The 22547-nt window shown below is 40.2% G+C and overlaps 1 protein-coding gene across 2 annotated transcripts in view; it reads left to right on the top strand.

Annotated features, from left to right (window-relative positions):
- Positions 1–17341, top strand: part of BDNF (brain derived neurotrophic factor) — a 52726-nt gene extending 35385 nt beyond the window's left edge. For both annotated transcript variants that reach the window (XM_066582199.1, XM_066582200.1), the window contains exon 2: positions 15997–17341. In XM_066582199.1, coding sequence (XP_066438296.1) covers positions 16018–16764 — 747 coding nt within the window. In that variant the 5' untranslated portion in view covers positions 15997–16017 and the 3' untranslated portion in view covers positions 16765–17341. The remainder of the gene's footprint in view (positions 1–15996) is intronic.
- Positions 17342–22547: the final 5206 nt, after the last annotated feature.

Raw genomic sequence — 22547 nt, 5'->3', positions numbered from 1 at the left:
TTGAACTAATCTTTATGTGCAATAGTTTGATTTCTATACACTATATGTGGCAAGCTCTGTGGCAAGTAATAAATTCATGCGTTTTTAGTTTTATGGTGACCCACACGGAGCTTAGTGATACAGTAATGACTGGGCATGCTGAGTACACTGGAGAGAACTGAATGTATTACGCTTGACTCATACTGGATGGTTGAAATAGTTATTTGTCATACAGTTAATTCTCAGGCTGAGCTCATAACAATGACACAATATCCTGTAGATAAATAACAGGATTCGTCCTTCAACGTCAAGTTTCAGAAATCTTTTTTTCTATTTATGCCAACATGCTAAATAGGAGCGTTGGCCATGATCATTACCGATGGCCTAAAATAATTGTAGACTGCAGAGCAAACATTGAGCATGGGAAGGAAGACCATGCATGTTGTGTCTACTACTATCTTTCAGCTTATGATTATCATGAGTATTCCTATAGCTTCCATTATTTTCCAGTTCAGCCTATACTGGTAACAAATCAAAAGTTCTTACCACCGAGATAGCTTGAATTGGTTTGAAACAAAATCTGATGTATGGATTGGCTTCTTTGCAAAATGTATTACATAGACTCTTAAAACCTATGTGCTATTGAATGACAGCTGAGAGCTGCCTCTGATTGGTCCCTGCGCTCAGCCAATCAGAGGCAGCACTCACTCACCCATTCATGAATTCATGAATGGGTGAGTCAGAGCTGCCTCTGATTGGTGAGGGCTGTGACCAATCAGAGGCAGCCCATTCAGCAGGCGGGGATTTTAAATCCCGGGCTGCTGAATACTACAGAGAGCAGTTCAGGAGAACTGCCGGCCGGACGCGGCTGAACTCCGGCTGCAGAAAAAAGGTGAGTATACATTTTTTTTTTATTTTTACACATTTGCAGGATGCTTTTCAGGGAAGGGTTTATCTTTTAAGCCCTTCCCCAAAAATTCATACAGCGCTTGCCGGCAGCCCATTGCTTTCAATGGAGCCGGCTCTATTGCCGGCTCCATTGAATTCAATGGGTGAACATCGTTCTCCTCTGCCACAGCTGTGATCGGGCCCTTTCGCTGAAAACGCTGCTAGGTGCAGATTTTTCAGCGAATCGTCGGCCCCGGTCACGCGATTTGCGGATGCGCATCCGTTATGCGATCCGCAAATCGCGGGAAAAAACGCCCGTGTGACTTAGGCCTCAGACAGCATAAACTTAGACTAGAAAGTCATCTTTCCCAGTGGCTAATGCTGTATAATAAACTGGTGTATTTTTGTCTAACTTTATACTACCTATTTCTTGCCTTGGCTTGCGCCAGAATTTTGCGCAAGATTTTGGTGCATGTTAATCCACGCCCCTTTATATGTTAAGCCATGCTAATTTTCCACTAAGTCATGCTTCTATGTCAAAGTAAGGTGCAAAAAAGTCTCTTGAGCTCCCGACACAGTAGCATACTTTGGACTGTGTGCTGTCCATACTAATCCACGGGCAGCACACGGCCCCATTATATGTCTAGGAGGACATGCACATTGACAATTGGTCTGGGGGAAAAAACATGTGGCATATCCTATTCCTGCCCATTTTATAAATGAGAAACAGGGCATACGCATATATGTCAATGTGCTGCCTCAACATAAATCAGACAGCCAATGGACTGGTGTCTGTGTGCTGTCTGATTCGAATTGGGCCAACTATCTCAGGTACAACTTGCAGACATGAATAGGGTGCACGTAGGCTAACACACATAATAGATGTGGTGCACAGCATGTACAAAGGTTTTCTGGTGCAAATTGAACCAAAATTCTATCACATATATCTTAGTACAATCAATTTGCCCCATTCTGTGCAAAATCTGTGCATTGAGCACCTATGATATTTTCATAGCACGCAAAGTGAATGGCAATGGCTGCACTATACCAATAGTGTACAGATTGCAACGTGCCTAAGCTATTTGTGTAATGCTCAAAATTCATGCTTGGTACTGTTAGTGTATATGCAAACTCTATGTTAACATCGCGTTGTATAGAATTTGTATGCACTATTGTATTTGGCAGGACGGCTTAACAGATCATCAGGCACCCAAGTGATATATTTTACCTAAAGAGTGACATGGTTCTACGAACAGCCTTGTAAATTGCTGCGAACTCCCACTTGTTGGCCCTAATCCATTCATTGTAATATATTATCTTTATATCCCAGCATTTTGTAAGACAAACCAATGGTTTCATTTTTACTTAAAAAACGTCTGTCGCCTTTATTATATCTCTGCGGGGCTATTTTTGGCTATAGAAATATCTCATCTCTTCCATGTGTGACTATTTGAAATGCAAATACATGACCAGCTTGGGATCTGGACTCCTTTGCCTACCACAGATATGTATTTAAAGGGACATGTATACACTCATGTTGTTCTGCGGAATGTCTCGGTATACACAGCTACCATCTAATCCTGCATTATGCATACATTACATCACAGCGTTGCCACTTTTAGACAAAGCGTTCCCAAATCCACCTGTCAAATTAGCTAACTGTCCATAATTTCCAGATTTTCCAGATTTGTCCATGGAAGCCTCATTCCTGTCAATGTTTTGTTCTTGTGCCGCATTACACATCTGTTTTTCTAAATATAGAACTGAGTTGTTACAGTTAGCGATTAAATAGAGAATATTAGAAAGTTTACTTAAAATGGAAGTGAAAGTGGCAGCATACCTATATAGCCAGGACCTCACTGATTCCAGCGCTGTCTTTATTCTTCTTCTAGCCCCACCATTGTTTGAGCACAATCCTTTCTATTACTTGTCAGTTGTCATATAGGCAGTCTCCATCTCCCACTGTCAATGATAGAGGTGACATCTGATTGACACTGGGTGGTGGAGACCACCCACATAACAATTAACTAGTATAATAGAAGTGATCATGGTGGAATGAAAAGAGGGGTCGGGACTAAAATAAAAACAGTGAAGAAATTGGTGAGCACCCAGCTTTACGTTATATAGACATTTTCACTTCTCCAAAGATGTGACTAGTTATCTTTAAAGTGGTTTTGTCACTAGACTTAAAAGGCAGCCATTTTGAACTACAGTGTCTTGCCAAAAGTAAGAATCAAAGGTAGTATTTATGTACATGTGAATACTTAGTGGTGCCCCCTTCGCCCCAATAATATTGGATACTCTCCAAGACTTTCTACCAACATCTGATACACTTCAGCTGGTTGGACATTTGTCTTTTTTCAGCCTAGCAAACTATGTTACTATGTTTCCCTCCATTTATCCTACAAAGAAGATCCATTGGCCTGTCTGCAATGGTGCAAGGAGTGTCATCATTGGACAGTTGAGTAATGACAGAATGGTCTATGTTGCGACAAATCATACTACTCCATCTTCAAATTAGGTGGATTGTATCTGGCTGAGGAGGATGCCTGGGAACACCTTCTACCTGAGTGTGATGCGTGAACAGTTAAGTACGGCGGAGGTTCCCTTATAGTCTGGGGATGTTTTATGTGGCATGGTCTCAGCCTGTTGGCTGTAGTGGCAAGACCCATGAACATGTGCTGCCGAAAATGTGGCAATACTCTGGGAATGGTCAGCAATACGTCCAACAACATGCCGCACCTGTACAACACTGTTTTACTTTAGTTTTAGGAAATGGATGTTCTACGATTGGACTAGGCTGTACAGAGTCCCGACCTGAACCCTACTGAACATCTTTGGGATGAACTGGAACATTGGCTTAGGAAATATAAACAGCATCCATTTTCTTTGAGAGAACACGCCAAGTGTTTGCAGGATGAATGGAGGGAAATACCAGCTGAAGTGTATCAGATGAAAGTAGAGAGTGTATCACAGAGAGTATCCGATGTCATTAGCTAAAGGAGACGCCACTAAGTGTAACAATGTATAAATACTACTTTTGATTCTTGCTTAAGTGACCAATTTTTGCCATGATAGTGTAGCATTTTGTTTATTGTTTTGCCAGGACTACCAATGGACTGTTGTTACCGATATAGTGGACATATATCATTTCACTCTTATGCAAGTCAACAAATGACTTTCTATGTTCTTAAAATTGTTTATGAAATTAAATGTCAAGTTACCTTTTTTAGTAATGGGAACTGTCTCTGGGTTGACATCAATGTTTGAAGAAGCCCTTCTGTCCCCCCCCCCACCCCACTATAGTATTAGATATCATGATGTCATAACATATGACATATGTCATTGGTAATTAGATGGTGGACCAAGATTTAACTTTTGATCTATGGTCTAGGTGCTTTGAGCTGGAATGGTATTTAAAGTCTAGTTATCCCAGATATGCCAAACATTATGAAATAATATAGCTCAGGAATATCCATCCGATATTAAAGCTTAATCAACATCAAGTCTATTTTACTAATGGAACCCTAAATTTATAAGGCAGATAAGGCAGATAAAGCAATGAAAATAGTATGAGTCCTCTTCCATATTCTGTGATGGTCATCTTGCGATTCATTTGGAAGAATAGGCGTTAATGAAACAGGGGAGGTAAAAACAGCCAATTAGTGAGACAGCGTTATTGCTTGGACGACAGCCAGGATGAAATGCCTTGTTTTTAATAAGAGAAATTATAGAGTGGGCACCAATGTAAAATATAGATGCTGCAAATCAAGTTTGTGTTAGCACTAATACAATCCAATGAAAAATATATAGAGGGATGGTTTTAGAGAGTGGCCAAGGCCCCCATCCCAAGAACAGGAACTGTAGAAGCAATCTAAAATTACCATTAATCCCTTCACTGCTCTAGACCACCAGGCAAAATAAAATCAACCCTTTCATCATCCAAGACCACCAGGCATTTTAAATTACCAGAGAACCGGCAGAGGGTATGGGTCTCCTTTGCTTGTTGCCAAGGGTCCAGATTTTTTATATAACTGGCCTTAAGTATATAGCTAAGATAGAAATAGGAAACATTTCATTTGTATCCTCTTCTTATCAGGTTGCATAGTTCTTGGCTTGGCCGTCTTCCCATGCAGCTTATTCAACTAGAGAGTTTTGTAAAGCTTCAAATTTGGACATAAAATGGTAGCCTTGAGAGTGTCTGAACAGAGTATTACAAGCTGTAAAATATTTAAACCATGGCTTGTATAAATAATGGGAATAAATCACATCCTCTTATGATAAAGCTGCAAGGGCCATTTAAGTGTAAGCTATAAAAGGAGTATGGATATACACACAACCTTTTTATGGTTAATATAAGGTTAATGGGCTTTCCAAAACTGCTTACATACCATCTGTGATGGGAAAAATTTATGAGTATTGCTTCATTCCACCTCTGACAGCCCTGTAGATTACCAATAAACCTTACTCAAACCGGGCTATTTTGAGATATTACAGTGAATTGGTCTCATCTTGATTCATTGTACAGCTAGAAATAATAGAAAATTCTGGTCTAAATAGTTAAAGGGTCCTACATCTATAGTATAACAACCATGCATGTTTCTAGTACTAACTCCCTTACCCTCTTAGAAATTACCACCATTAACACAGTATATATGGGATTTTTTGGCTGCTTAGATGTAATTGTAGCAGTAAAGAGATCTAGTGTTTCGTCCGAGCTGGACACAAAAGCAACTCATCCAGACTAGACGTAATTTAATGTCCTTAAAGGACATCTACACACATCATATACTAACACAGAGAACTCAAAATATTTACGAGTACAATGTAACCAAAAGTGGGGGAATGGGGAAAGCTGACCCTCACCTACTAATGCAATGAGACCCTATCAGAAAGCAGAGCACTCACACTGATGAGGGCAACCCCATATCAGAAACTCAGGGTGAACCGGATGCTCCCTAGTTGGAAAGAGGATTAACGTTCTCTACAATAAATGACATACATGCGATATAGAAATAAAACAGGAAACAATGAACCGGATGTTATATTAATGCTATTATAGGAATAAGTTGGAAGAAAGATGTTACAACAGTTGGACAGGAGTGGCTGACGAGACCAGAAATACCTCCAGAATAGAAGTAAGGAGAAGCCTGGATAAACATGTACAGACTGGTGCTGATTGGCTAGCTGGAATACACACCTCCTAGCCAACCAATCCATATAAACACCAGCAGAGATGTTTTCATATTGGCATCCAATACCGAAATGGCACTGAGCATGCCCCTTAATGTCACCCTGGTCCTAATCTGATATGGCTGGTGAGCAGTGACATCTAGCTATTTTACAGTTGATGGCCATAGTTAGAAGATGCCTAGATGCAAGCCTTCATCATGACCTCCCAAATAAAATCCTTTAATATACCAACAATAACCAGTTGAAGAATGAAATGGCATGTGTCACATTACCAAATCTGCTTGTGATTATGTAAAGTGTTGCAGGCAGGTTGCTAAAGAAGAGGCAGGGACCTCTTGGATGGTCCCAGAACATGGCACAAAAGGCAAGGAAAGTTTCTTGAGTCAAAACATTAGGAATGGAGTCAACTGCCTGGTTCGGCCACTCAAGGACAGCCCTTATACTTCAACAATATTCGAAGCAAAAGATTAACCTTCTCCAACAGGAGAGCCAAATTACTTGCATTGCACCAAACTGATGAAAGCAGTAGTTTTAGGGCAATAACTCCGCTCAATCTTTCCCAATCCAATTCTTTCCAGTCTCTTGGTGCTTGGTTCGTGGCCTCTCTCTGTCTCTAACTGTCTCGGACACATTGTTTGTAGCCCCAGTCATAGTCCCGACTAATTTGGCCTCTTAGCTGTTACAGACCTGCATCTTGGTCACAATCTTCTGCCCAACCCACTCTACTACACATCTTCCAAGTGGAAGGTGCACGCAGCAAGGATATACGACCAATGATAACTCTGGCACTAGCTTACTCTCTTGGGTTACTGAATCACATATTTGTGAGAGGTTCTCACATTGACTCTCACTGCCACTTGGTGGGAAAACAATTTTTTATATAATTTCATCACTCTGCTTGTGCAGAAAGTAGCAACATAGCAGCATACCCACACCAGAACAGCTCTGTGAATAAATACTGTGCCAGAACCAAACTCATAACATAAATACAGCACCAGAACCAACTTTAGTACATAAGTAAATCACCATAATCAAGCTCATAACAGAAACATGGTACCAGAACCAAGCTCATAACATAAATACAACATCATAACCTAGTTCATAACACAAATACAGCACCAAAAACGATGTTAGAACATAAAAACAGCACCCTAACCAAGCTCGTCATGTAAGTGCAATACCAGAACCAAGCTCATAACATAAATACAGTCCCAGAACCAAGGTCAAACATAAATAGATTAACAGAACTAGTAATTGTGCTGCACGGAACATCAGAGAGTATGAGACAGAGACAGGAGGAGGATGATTCATGTAGCTCCACAACATGGTAGAACCTAAGACAGCCTACATGCCCCTCTACAAGCAGGTGGCTGACGCCCTTTGGAACCACTCAAGTTGCACATAGATAGAGCTAGCCAGTGGCGTACCTATAGAGGATGCAGGGGATGCGGTTGCACCCGGGCCCAGGAGCCTTAGGGGGCCCATAAGGCCTCTCTTCTCCATATAGGGAACCCAGTACTATGAGTAAAGCATTATAGTTGGGGGCCCTGTTACAAGTTTTGCATTGGGGCCCGGGAGCTTCAAGTTACGCCTCTGGAGCTAGCTATTGGTCTAGCTTGACAAAATGTAGAGAATGAAATTAGAGCCCATTGCTTGAGCATCCCTTATCACCGTAGTCCTAATTGACCACTGGGGCCTCATTTATGTCAGATTTTTTTGTAATACAATCAATACTGAGTTTAATTTCATCCATAATCGTTTTGTATAATGCATCAGTTTCTTTCTTTTTCCACGCTGTCTACTGTGGAGAGTTTGCATATAACTATAAATGCATGTCTCTGTTCTCACTGTCCTTGGCACAGCTACTGAGGTGTAAGGCGTTCCATGCATGTTTTTAATATTTTGAAAGATAAAAATATCCCCGGCTCCCCAGCGTTACATCAGTGAGTCAGTGATGCAGTCATTCTAAACAGTCAGAGAAAATGTGCTCCTCCGAAACAAGGAGTTTTATCATAGGTTCTTTTGATACTTTTGTCTCGATCTTTCAGTTCCGATTGTGAATCATTTCTCCTGATCTCCATTTACATAAAGTAAAAACACTATGTTCAGCAAAGACGGGTTACGCACTGTCATATCGGACCAGCCCACAGGCTATTAGTCACGAAAAATGAGGACATTGTTCTCTGGACAGCGAGGCCACGTCGTCTTGTCAATACACCCACATTGTGATGAGTGACAGATCTGACTCTTCATTTTTAGCTCATAGTATCTTGGCCCCACAATGAGTACTTTGTTTGAATTGTATACCAGTCGGTACCATAGACAGCATGGCTAAAAATATACAGAGAACTGAATATATCAACCATATAGATTTGCTGAACATCTCGTTCCTTGCCCATAGTTGGTCTTGCTTTGTATATAAAAGGCTGCACTCTTCTACAAAACGTTCCATTGACCTTTAAAGTATTGCTGAAAGGTTTTCCGTTAGTGTGGTAGGGCGCTGGAAAGTCATGATTCCAGTTCGTCCAGTGCAAAGATGCCTTACCACTAGAGATGAGTGAACCTACTCGGCCACGCCCCTTTTTTGCCCAAGCACCGCAATTTTCGAGTACTTCAGTACTCGGGTGAAAAGATTCGGGGGGCCCCGTGGGTGAGTGGGGGGTTGCAGCGGGGAGTGGGGGGGAGAGGGAGACAGAGAGGGCTCCCCCCCTGTTCCCCGCTGCTACCCCCCGCTCCGCCACGAAACCCCCCGCCCCCCCCCCCCCCTGAATCTTTGCACCCGAGTACTGAAGTACTCGATCGAGCAATTGCTTGAAATGAGTAGATTCGCTCATCTCTACTTACCACCTTTAATATCTGTGGCTGAACAGCTATCTCTCTAGCTTTGCCATACACATGAACACTTTGGTTTGACTGTAAAGGATAGGTTGTATATGCCTGGTGGCAGGTTACGGGATGGCATGCCAATTCTTCAGAGGTCAAGGTGGCACATTTTTTTATCGAAAGCAACTTTACTGAACAGGAACGGTATTTATATTGTTACATTCCACAACAGGGTTCAGATAAGTAAATGTTGCATGATGACTCAATACCAACTCTTTTAAAGCAACAGTACTGGATTACTCATAATGTGTTCTATGGCTCCTCATTACTGGGCGTAACACACCGGTAAATAGATTGCCTACATATCTCTTCATGATGGCAGCAGCAAGACCCCCGACATTAATTTGTGGCAATAACATTACATTCATGTACTTTTCCGTAGGGTCTGATCACTCATGCTCCATAGGAACTGCGTCCTTTCATACAGAATGTAGACGTATCCTTACAGAAGTCATCATACCATAATGGCGGCTCAATCCCGGGATCACATTAGTCCTCAACTACCTCCTCTTACTGCCCCCTTACATTTTCTTATATGGCATAACATCACACATATTACAACATAACAACATTACCTTACAAAGACATAACAACTACCCAGCAAGCCCCCACATTAAACTACGGTGTCAAACAACAGTTATGCTAGCAATTCTTCTTTTCATATGTATCGTAAGGTACTTAAACCCCCACCCTGGCCAGGGATTTTACGAATGCAGTTTCAGTAGACTGTGCTCTGAATCCATGATGCTATTGTCCTCTTCAGCCCCGAGGTCATCAGGGCTTGCTGGTGGTCTCTTTGCTTATGCCCTCTCCCAGCAGCTCCCCAACATGGGGAATTTGCCTGCTGCATAGGCCTGAAGTAGGCATCTGTCACTTCCTGGTGGCTGCTGCTTGAGCTCTACTCCACACTGCTACTCTCTGATGTCCCTCTTGCTGACTGCGCGGAGTATCTCAGCACTGAAATAGGGAACTTTCTACACTCCCTCAAATGTGTAGGAAACTCACAGGAGCCTGAGTGACACCACATGTCTCTCCCAGTGCAGCCTCTGGAAATAGTGATTACTGCAGCAGGCCTGCTGGCTAATCATTATCTATCTCCATTGCTTTGTACACCTATAGTCCTTTCAAAGGCCAGCCTCACTTACGGCTTTGCTGCATTGGATGTCCCAACTTGTATTGTTCCAAGTAAGTTAGTTGCTTTATCTGGCCTTGGAGCGCTTGTCCCAGCTCACTCTCTTCAGTTCCTGTTGTGGATGCTGCACTTCACTCATTCAGAGGCGTGGTGTTACAGCTCCTCTCTGGTCTCAGGCAGCACAGGCTCCAGCTTCCATCATCCTTGGTCCTGCGTTTGCGCAGCAGAAAATTGTCCCTTTTTATAATCAAAGTAAGTGTCCCATGAACATGCTCAATTCAGTTGCACCACATTTTGGTGCACTCTATCATTCTAGCGCAATTTCTGGGCCTTCTTTCCATTATAGCTCTATGGCCATATTACACTCTGGGCCCTTACATATGGACATCTTTAAACTCTAGTCACGCCTAGTTTGTGAACTATGTTCAGTGTAGGCATCAGGAAGGCACATGTGGCAAACATCTGTAGAGCCCCATTCACACAACGTGTGCCAAAAGTATGTTGTACCTCCTGGAGAAGTTTGGATTACAGTTTTCCATGTTTCTGGTATACATTGCATGCTTCACTGCTTGGCATTCCTCTTCTGTCAGAATCTATGACCCACAATTAAGTCTTCATGTCAAAATGACACAAGGTAGCTATAGCAGAGCAGAGATTTCACCGTAGGACTTATTAGAAATGTCTCATCACACAGGAGCAACAGTTGTTAAGTGAATGGTTCCGGAGCATGCGGGAGACCTTTTCTGGCCAACCGCCTCCATTCACTGCAAACAAGCAGTGGTTCAAAGATCAACGACTGCTGTTTATACTGAATGAGAAGTCGCTTCCTAGTCATTCCGTTTCAGGGACCTAAAATGGAACAACTAGCGACTACTTAGCAACTTCTCGCTCAGGACAACTATCAGTTAAGATCTCTCATCTCAGCCATTCTTTGGCCGATAGTTGGCCATGAAAAAATACCTGAAGTCTCAGATTCCTATAGATGCATTAGGCATTGTATGGCTTCAAATAGAAAGTTAATATTTAGAGGGTTTTTTTCCTGCCCTAATGAATATTTGCATATCTCCACTGATAAGCATCAGCCCATACATATTTTGCATATTTTGCATTGCTAAATATAGCTGTACAATGTCTTTTTCTTTAGACTAAGATTCCTTTTTGTATTGTCTTTCTTGCATAAAGGATCCAACAATACAAAAAAAGTGCTGGGGAATTCTCACATTCCACTATGATGTTCATGAAAGTAGATTTCTGAATGTGTTACTAGAGCTTTGATGCGGTTGCCTAGATACATCTCCCATAATGCCCTTACAATGCTTTTTACAGAATAAGAGAGCTCATTAAAAATTAAATCTCTATACTGCTTCTGACATGTAGCATTTGCTCCAGAAAGCTCTCAGGTTATCTCTTCGTGGTTATAAATCCTATGACAAATATTTGTACCGTATTCACTCTCTCTCCAATGAATAGGAGAGAAAGAAATCTTCTGCTAGGGATGCAATAATTATCAGTGCGGGAGGTTTCTCTCAATAAATACAATGTTTCATCTTGTAGAAGGTTAGTAAGTAAACAGAGGATAATGGAATCATGATTTGCCATGTGCGAATAGAGGGAGAATGTCATCTAACGTGTGTATCATCTTTTTAGGCTCGGATTCAGTACGACTTACATTTTTATCAGACACTTCTCTAAATGGAAAGCAGTAATAGATTTCCAAATGCAATAGATACTTAATAGCATAATCTCTCGATGCAGTGTTGGCTTTAATAAAGCATGAATTGTTGCGAGCTCCACCCCACTTCATCCTGGACAAAGACTAGGCTTGAGATTTATATAGGCTAATGCAAATGAAACATACCAATTACTGATAATAATAGTGGGATTCCAGACATCAGTTTTTCTACAAGTACTTCATTGGTGACAGTGGATAAATCTTCCACATTTTGTTGATGTTCTTTAATAAATGTCTCCAATGTCAACATGAGTGCAATAATACATAGAAATGTCAACAGGATCCAACTATATGAAAGGCATACTCACAACTACAGGATAAAGGCCCATCTACACGGAGCGATGATCGCTAAAGAATCGCTAATCGGCGATCGTTTTAGCGATAATCGGTGCATGCAAATGGGCGCCCATCATCCGCTTTTCGGGCACTGCTAGCTGATCGTTAAAATCAAGCAAACCTAAAAATCGTTTACTTTTATCAGTAGTTCTCCAAGGGGGAGTGCTGATTGCATTGTTGGCCAATGGAGAACAAAGGATCTGAGCGCAGATAGTAGCCTCGGGCTATTAAAGGCCCATTTACACCAGCAGATAATCGCTCAAAGATCGCTCAAGACAGCTTTGAGCAATTATTTTGCATAAAAAATAATTAATATTTAAGTAGCTACTCAGCTACTTAAATGCCAATTATGTATGCAAATGAAGCCTTCATTGAATGCAGCTAATAGCCCTAGGCTATTATTTGTGCTCAGATCCTTTGTTCTCCACCGGGAAACAATGCTATCAGCACTCCCCTGTGGAGAACAAATGATAAAAGTGAAGGACGATTTTTAGGTGAGCTTGATTTTAACAATCAGCTAAAAGTGACTGAAATGCGGGTGCCCCGCGACATTTACACGCACCGATTATTGCTAAAATGATCGCCAATTAGCGAATTTTTAGTGATAATCATCCAGTGTAAATGGGCCTTAAATCAAGGAACTGGTGTGTTGGTGCAACTCTCCAAAGAAAAGTCTAAGACAATGAGTTAAAGTATTCCACTTCTTTGTTATTTATTCAATTAAAACCAACAGTAAAATATGTTTCGGGGTGAGCCCCTTCATGAGTTATTCTGGGTTCAGTAGAAGGAAAGTATGCATCTCTAGGATGGGAGAGGGATACCGAGAGCAGAGATGCTGAACGATGATCTAGGGGGAGAAGCAAGATACGCCGGATTAACGTTCAGTGTTTTTGCTCTTGGTACCCAGTAATGTACTCCCCAATATGACTCATGAAGGGGCTCACCCTGAAATGCATTTTATAGCTGGTTTTAATTAATAAATAAAAAAGGAGCTGGATACTTTATTCCATTGTCTCACAACCTTTCTTTGGAGGCTAGTGCCAACACTTCTGTTCCTTGGCTCATCTATTCCCTCCGTCCACCATTTGGTTGGTCTCCTGGAAGGCAGCACCTTCATCCTTTGACCTTCGACAACCCTTCTTCATTGGGTTTGCTCCACCCCTTTTTATTTTATCTTTATCCACAACTGCAGGAGACATGGCAATGGCACCAAACCTGGTCTCCAACATGTGTGTTAATGCCACTAAATCTGGGGTAGAAAAGGTCTGTTTATAGCATCAGTCCTGGGCTGTATAAGACATGGTTGTGACAAACTAGGACTGGGCTACAGCAGGTATATATTTGACAGCAAGCCTAGACTGTATGAGGTGTGGTTATGGCATCAAACCAGGAGGCATGTATATCACACCAAGTCTAGGTTGCATGAGCTGTAGTTATGACCCTAGGCCATGCGTTACAGCAGGCTTGTTAATGGCACAATGCCTGGACTCTAAGAATTGCATTTATGGTATTAATATTTGGTTTCATAAAGTATGTTTATGGCACCAAGCCTTAGATCCAGGAAGCATGTTTGTGGCATGAAGCCTGGGTTTCATGATGTGTGTTTATGGCATCAAGCCTGGGCAACAGAAGGCATGTTTATAGTACCAGCTTGGGCTTCATGAGGTATGTTTATGGCACCATGCCTTGTTTCCTATTATAACACTATGTCTGGACTATAGGAGGAATGTTAATTTCATTTTCATGAGGTGTTTTTAGGACATCAAGCTTGAGCTCCGTGAGGCATGTCTATGGCACAAAGCCTGGTCTTCAGGATGCATGAAGTCCATGCTTGATATCATAAGCATGCCACTTGCAGCCCAAGCTTAGTGCTATAATTGAGTGGCATATTTAGGGCAGCCTTTCTCTGTAAGACTAGGCCTAGTAGTATACTAAATAAACCAGACAAACCCACCAACATCCCTTATATTGGAAATAGAAAAACCGAAAAGGGAAAGACTTGTCAGGTGCAATCTCATCCCATTGACTAGAAAGACAGTAACAGAGAATCAGAATGTTAGTACATTTATTCAGCTGACTATTTTTCAACTTTATAACACCTATTAACTATACATAGGTTTTCCATCTAATTATGACATCTAAACAGATGTGTACGATAGAAACGCTTTTATTTGTATGACAAGTAGCATTTTATAAGGTTTAATATGTAACCATTACACCTGTTATAGCATCTTAAAAATGAAATGTTATGTTATACCAAACTACCATGTTTAATGGTTGAGAAGATTTTTGTGCTTGTTACACTTTATTGCTCTGTAGTTACACTTTATTGCTATGTATTAGTTAAGTGTCTTAAGTGAGATAAAGCTGTTTTTGAAAGATGAATGGTGTGTTATTGTAAGATAAGCAATACTTTTAACCTTGGTCACCTCATATGGTTGTTTTAGGTATTAAATATGGAAAATAGAAAGGGCATGAGAATATAAAATTTAATGCTATACCAAAATACCATATTACTGTTTGATGGGGAATCCATAATTTTTTAAAACTTTTGATGACATTTACTTACTTCTGCCTGTCTAAAGCGCTCCATCCATTACTGTTTAGTTATCCAAACCCACCAATTTGGGTGGGGCCAGATGACCTTCAAATGTGTATGGGAGGGATTAACTTTCCCCAGACAGCTGATGTCATGGGATAGAAGGATTGGAGATGTTGAATTTCAACACCTGATCCTTTTGTTCTTTAGGGGAAAAGCTATCGCCAGAGGTGTCTGGTTGTGGTCTACCGGCCCTAACACTTGAATTCTCGGCCAAGCCAAATAGTCATTGGAAGAAATGTTTGTTGTTCAAATGATGGTGTATGGGCATTTAGTAAAGCACAAAAGCTTCATTCCACACCACCAGCATCTTCACCACTAATTTGAAAGTGACACATGGCATAGGTGTAACTACTAGGGTAGCAGATAGAGGACCCACTATCAATCAGAGATGAGTTGAGTTAGGTATTACTGTGAATGAAGAAAAGTGAGAGTGGAAGGGGTTGTAGAAAACTCAAAGTAGACCCCTAGGAAATCAAGGTAAGGATGAAGAGATCCATGGGATTAGTGGAAGCCAAAATAATCATAAATGTCTTGAGTCTTGATTTCACTTGTTGCTGAAGGTTGTGATGTTGAAGAGGGGTCTATTGTAAAGTTACCCACACAGATTAGATAGTTGTTGGTCAAATGCTCATTTAGCTGATAGTTATCTCATTCGACACCTCCATACAGATGCATACTTAGCTGAGGGTGCATGTGTTTTGAATGTACACAGAGGAGAAAATTGCTGCCAGACATCTATAGAAGCGGCTTATTTCCCGAGAATTAAAGGATCAAGCAGTTGGAATACAATTCTATGATCCTCATCTCTCCCGACACATGGCATCCGGTGAGAGTAAGGAGGCCTCCATGCATAGCAGATGATCGGTCTGGCCTTTCAAAATTGGCAGGTTTGGCAAATCAATATCTAATATGTATGGCCCACATTTTGCTATGGGGCCTCATGGTTGCTAGTAGTATCTCTTATTCCTGGAACCCTTGTTGGGAAACACTAGCAATCAATTCATATTCACTAATTTACAATCCGCACCTCAAAATAATGTTAGAAAATTCTAAATTACACTGTATTCCTATTACTCTATACGCTAAAAGAAACACATGTACGACATTCACACTGATTTGAGATTATGTTATTAGAAATAGTTATATAATTTATTATTTTCCGATGAATTACAAATGTGTGAGTCACTGGGTACATCTGTTGTCTTTCCTAGCTTTCTAATCTCTATATCATTTTGTGTTTTCTTCCCACAGTTCCATCAGGTGAGAAGAGTAATGACCATCCTTTTCCTTACTATGGTTATTTCATACTTCAGTTGCATGAAAGCTGCCCCTATGAAAGAAGCCAGTGTCAGAGGACAAAGTGGCCTGGCCTATCCGGGTCTTCGGACCCATGGTACTCTGGAGAGCATAGGTGGGCCAATGGGTAGTTCAAGAGGAGGTGGACTTCCATCCCTGACAGATACCTTTGAACATGTCATAGAAGAACTCCTAGAAGAGGAACAAAACATAAGGCAGAGTGAGGAGAACAAGGACTCAGATATGTATTCTTCAAGGGTTATGCTGAGCACTCAAGTGCCTTTGGAGCCCCCTTTGCTTTTTCTTCTTGAGGAGTATAAAAATTACCTGGATGCTGCAAACATGTCCATGAGGGTACGGCGCCACTCCGACCCAGCCAGGCGTGGGGAATTGAGCGTATGTGACAGTATTAGCAAATGGGTGACTGCAGCTGACAAGAAAACTGCCATAGATATGGCTGGTCAAACAGTTACTGTTCTTGAAAAAGTCCCAGTACCGAAGGGTCAACTGAAACAATATTTCTATGAGACCAAATGCAATCCTATTGGCTACATGAAGGAAGGTTGCAGGGGCATCGACAAGAGGTACTGGAACTCGCAATGCCGAACTACCCAGTCTTATGTGCGCGCTCTCACCATGGATAGCAAAAAAAAAGTCGGTTGGCGCTTTATAAGAATAGACACTTCTTGTGTATGCACACTGACCATTAAAAGAGGAAGATAGTGAAGTTATCTTGTATAGATTATATTGAAAAGAAAATTATCTATTTGTATATATACATAACAGGGTAAATTATTCAGTAAAAGAAATAATTTTATGGACTGCATGTATAAATGAAGTTTATACAGTACCGTGGTTCTACAAATCTATTTATTGAACATATCCATAACCTAAAAGGAAAACAGAGTCCTCTGTGCACAATGTAGCCTGTACTCTGCTAGGGGGCCCGGGACCACATTGCTGTGCAATTATTCCTTGGCCCCTTTTGCAGTCCATGGGTTAAGAGATAAGCCTGCATTACGTTCCTCAAAAACATTGTGGTTTGTTGATGTTGCCAAGAATTGAAATCATAAAAAAAAAAAAAGATATAAACAAGCATGCATGCTGCTTCAATTGTGAATTGATAACACTCTGTCTTCATCCAGACAAAAGACAAAAAAATCGAACCAAAACATTCTGTTTACACTTTAGACAGTATCTTTATTCATGTCGGTATTATATCTGTTTACTGCTTTTAACTTCTGATAGCGTTGGAATTAAAACAATGTCAAGGTGCTGTTGTTATAGCTCTACTGTTTAATTTTTAATTTTTCGTGTTTTTTTTTTTTTTTTTTCGTTTTTTTTTTTTTTTCCGTTCCTGGAAAAAAAAAAAAAAAAAGTTGCGAAGAGCTTGTCATGACTATGTGTTCTAGCTGAAAAAAAAAAAAGCAAAAAAAAAAAGCAGACGAATATTTAATTTTTTTTGTATGTTGTGAAGGTGTTTGCAAACTCGAATCAGACTACTGATCAAAAAAATAAATAAATAAATAAAAAAGTTAAGGCAATTAAAAAAAAAGGCAAAAAAAAAAAAAAAAGTCAATGTTCATGTTAAACGTTTTCGAACCTGCATTGGAAACGGAGTTGTATTTCAATGAGGGCATGAAGCTTTCTCTTTCTTGCAGGCTTTTGTATGCTACGTTACAGCTGTGTATACTATTCGGGAATTCATACAAGACCGGCGCATTACTTAAAAAAAAAAAAAAAAAAAAATTATAGAAAAGGAAGTTGCAGATATAGAAGAGCCGAGATCTTGAATGTGAAGCTGATCAGAATGTTGTTGGGTTCTGTTGACATTTGCATTACAAATGCGACCTGGATGTTGTTTATCTAAGCACTTTTGGCCGCGTAACATTGTCCTCTTGATGCTAATAGGCAAGCAAATGAGATGTGGAGCCGTCACCGGGTTTCGGAGGAAAGTAACAAACAATTTGGATGTTATGCGTGCGTGGTATCAAGTATTGGAAAACGTAGGTATGGCACTCCACCAAACATAGAAGGACGGGCCAAGAGCTGAGATTATAGGAACAGGGGTGCAAGAACTTTGTTTAAAGTGCATTTTCTTTAGTGAGAGATGGGAGCCATTTTGCACATTGATTCGTATGGATGAGAATGCAACGGACGCATGAGGTCTGGTTTGCATCAGTAATATCACTATTTCCTTGTGAAGTGATACAACGAATTTTTGGTTTCTGCCAAGCTATTGCTGTTTCCTCTTTCTATGGATGCACTTTAGGGAGAATTTAGGATGGAAATATCTAGGGATTAGGTAAAAAAATGGCCATTCTCTTTGCAAAGCCATCACCGGGTTTTAATATGGGTCCCTCTTAAGTTGATGGATATTTACATTTGGGATGACAGCACTTTTTTTCAAATAGATGTTTTGATACATTCTTGCCATTCATTGCTATGAATGCGTCTACTGCATTATGATTCTTTACAGTCTCTGTTACTTCAAGGACCAACTGTATTTGAAGGGATTCTATGAAGGTAGAAAAAAGTGTCAGATTTTTTTTTCCTGGAACAGCACCACTGTGATCTAGAGGCTGCCTCTGGTAGTGCAGCTTAGCCCCATTCAACTTGAATGGAGCTGAACTGCAATACAAGATATAGTCCAAGAGTAGACAAGAATAGATCTGTACTTATAAAATTATAAGACACTTTGAGTAAAGGGAACATTTGCAACATATATAAGAGATAACCTTATAAGGATGTATACATTGCGACTCTTGGTAGTTGAAAGCATTAATAGTGACTTAAGGAAGACCTGTCACATCCATTTTATCTTTCCATAACTTTTGGAGCCTGATACCGGTCCATTGTAAAGTCGGGGGTTTCCATTTGGCAATCAGTTTGTTTCATGCCAAGAATGCAGCCGATGGAGGTGACATTGAGTGTATCACTCCATCATTTGTGGTTGGGAGATTGACCTCTTGTTCTCTTCTCACCTCTCCTCCAGTCAGCAGAGACGGTTACATGATCAGCACCAATGACATTTGTACCAGGTGGCTAATGCCCCAACCACAAATGGTGGAGTGATACACTCAATACAACCACTTTCGGCTACATTCTCTTTGTGAGACAGACTATAGTATCGGGCTCTAAAGCTAATGGAAGCCATTGGGGGCAACCAGAATGGATAAAACAAAAAAAAAAAAAAACAGCAGAGGAATTGGTGAGGATGCAACTGTAAAGGTACATTTGACAGATGATGTGACGAGTCCTCTTTAATTCTCGTTGTTGTTATAGTCTTCTAATATGTAAGGAAACGGTATACAAAGGGGCTGTAATTTATCATAAAGCAGTAGAAAATTGAATATGTAATACAAATCATGTTATCAGGCTTACTTTATATGCATTTCATCTATCTTTATTATATAAGGATTGTACACTTTTGGTAGCTTCCACCATTACAACCCAATTGAACACCTACTTTGATAAGCATACCACCAACCTGAATAGGGAGCATTTGATTAAAGAGAACTTGTCTTATTGCATATGCAGTCCTAGCCATGGGCAGTACGTTGTAGAGCAGGAGGAGCTGAGCAGATTGATATACAGTTCTTTGGGGAACAGATTCAGTATAACTTGTGGTTTATTTATTTAAATTCCTACTGTTTCTGTGTTTAGGAGTCCAGTGGGCGGTCCTATCAGTGAATGATACAGTATATCAGTCACAGATCAGGATCGCCCACTGGACTCCTAAGCCTAGAAAGAGCAGGAACTTAAATGGGTTAACTGCAAGTTATACTGAATCCAAAAGTATAACTAGTATTATAACTAATATAACTTTTTAAGCATTGACCAAAAGGATAATGGATGTTTTTGGGACTAGATAGCACCCATTGTAAGTTTAGTAATGTCTAGTTTCTGGTTGGAAATTTATCAGAATTTCAATCAGCAAATATATTTGACTACTTATTCCTCTATACTAAATTAGGAGAAGCATTCTTTTTCATATGGGGTTGAGATGATGTTCAACCCATCAGCTAGAAAGATACAAACATTTTTTCACGTAGCCCCACATATGTAGCATGTCATAGTCTCTATATATTCTTTCATTTCCAATAGAAAACCGGTGATGTTATTTTGCAATCAGTTTGGCCCAACAGTTCTTCAATTGCCTTATAACATAATAAAGGGCATTTGTGAAAGGTTAGCCGATAAGGCAAAGATAGAGACATCTATCGGATCCCTGTCAGATGTTTCATTTCATTCTCAAAACTGCACTAGAACAATCTGGGTTCTATGGGTTTCAACACCATATCTGCTCCTCTACGTGTTAGGGGTTGACTTTGACATATTTGAGGAATCCTCCCTGCCTCTAACCTTTCTTCTCCTGTCAATTGACAGATACCAAAGGCAATTTCCGTTATCTATCTTTGATACCAAACAGCACTGAGTGCTGAATAAGGAGATCCATAGCATGCAATGAAGTCTGTGATTCCTGCACAATTTCCCTCCCGTGGACATAAAAATCTAGGTATCCTCTTAAAATAGGAAAGGCCTCATATTATATGTAGTAGCATAAAGTATCTCATATTATATGGTCTAGTGTCAGTACACAGGGCCTACTAACAAGAAATCTCTTGCCTTTTTAATCTAATTCATGTAGATGGTCACCATCAGAGCTAGGCTTATATAGACGAAAGAGGTGGAAGACTAACACTGAATCTATTTTCTTATTATTTCAGAGAAATAGGAGCCAATTCAGATCTTTACCTCATTCTCCCAAAAAAAAAAACACCTTGTTCTTTTCCTATAGACTAAGTTACCTTGATTAAAATTATACAGTCTTCGCATTGCTTGTGATTTATGTTGAGCGAACCAAACCAGTAGAACACTGTTTCTGGTCGAACTTTGTCAACAGTTTGGTTTGGCACAAAACCCAACAGAGCATTTAGCAAAGTTCTATCCGAAACAGGGTTCTACTGGTTTGGTTCACTCAACACTAGTCTTGAACACTGGTGTATAACACTGTCTAAGAGCCATGAAGGCCATATATAACACTCTCAGAGTGTTATTAGAGTGTTTTTTATGGCTCTTAGACAGAGTTATACACCAGTTTTAGGGTTTTTTGGACCAAACCCAATTCGGACCGAACTGAAATTTTTGAAAAGTTGGGTAAACCATCCGATGCAAACTTTTCAAAAGTTTGCTCATCACTACTTGTAATGCAAAACAAATTGTGTTGGCCAATATACGTATTGTTCATGAGGATACTATGACTTCTTATGAGACCTGTCTACATTGGTTTACTGGCCAAATATCCAACCAAGCACAGTGAAGACAACAGATTTCATACAAAACTTAATTTCTGTTGCATAAAAGCAGCAAAAATACACAAATTTGAATTGAATTTACCCCATATAATAGTCTCTGTTGAGGCCTTGCCCTACTTTGAAGTGTTCATGAGGCTTGGCACCACAATGATGTTCAAAGAAGAACGGTTTGTAATATTGTTAAAAGGAAAATTTAGAGTAGATCCCCAAAAGAAGCCCCAGTAATGGATGTCATTTCAAGACAGGATAAGTTAAACCATGTTGGGCGAAGGTCATACTACATAATGCTCTTCACCACAGGAACCACAGGATACAGTTCAGTTTATTTAGACTTTCATCAAAAAATAAGAGTATTTTTTACCTAAAAACATCTTGTAATCATCAATTCAAGTTGTTGTATCCAACAGCAACCAAAGATGTTTCTATGATGGCTAGTCCATGATTAGCTGCCATGAATGACATCATATATAGGTGGTTGTTACTGTCTGTTTCCAAATAAAAATCCAAAGGTGTTGGTGGCCCATGTAATCCTCCAGAATCTCACTATGCATCTTAGTTTGGCGATAATACAACAAATTGAAGACTACAAAAGCACACTCGTAGAGTCCCCTAGTCATGTCAGTGTGTCTGTGTATACATATTTATGTTGGTAAATATATATATATATTTATATATACACAGAATCTGTAAATATTTGTATGTATGAATATGTATATACGTGTACATATGTGGATACATATAGAACTGTATATTTATATAAGCTATGGATAACGTCAGCATTCACTATCCTTGGATGATGCCTATATATGTCAAGATCATCAGTTGCAAGTATGATTCTAGGTTTGGGTGAATATGGCATTTAAGGGGGTTGACCGCTCTAGTAGAGTATTTTTTTGAAGTATGTTTAGATAATATCATGGCCGGAGAATTTTTATGGTCTGTTGAGTCCCTAACAGCCTGTGGTTGCCCACCATGAGAACTGATTCCATATTCACGATCACCGATGGTCGTGAATGCCATCCAGCAGTAATTTTTCCCAATTTGGAACCCACAATGAAGTTATCCCCACATCTGTAACCCCAAGGCCCAACACTAAGATGGACAGATAGGGTTTTAACCAACATTGTCCAAGAAGTTCTGGATAGTGTCAACATTATCCAGATTTCTGACATTATCCATAGTCTATAT

Source organism: Eleutherodactylus coqui, chromosome 11, assembly GCF_035609145.1.
Source record: "Eleutherodactylus coqui strain aEleCoq1 chromosome 11, aEleCoq1.hap1, whole genome shotgun sequence".
In the NCBI taxonomy this organism is placed as follows: Eukaryota; Metazoa; Chordata; class Amphibia; order Anura; family Eleutherodactylidae; genus Eleutherodactylus; species Eleutherodactylus coqui.
The sequence above is the reverse complement of the archived record's forward strand: the minus strand, read 5'-3'. Positions and strand labels throughout refer to the sequence as shown.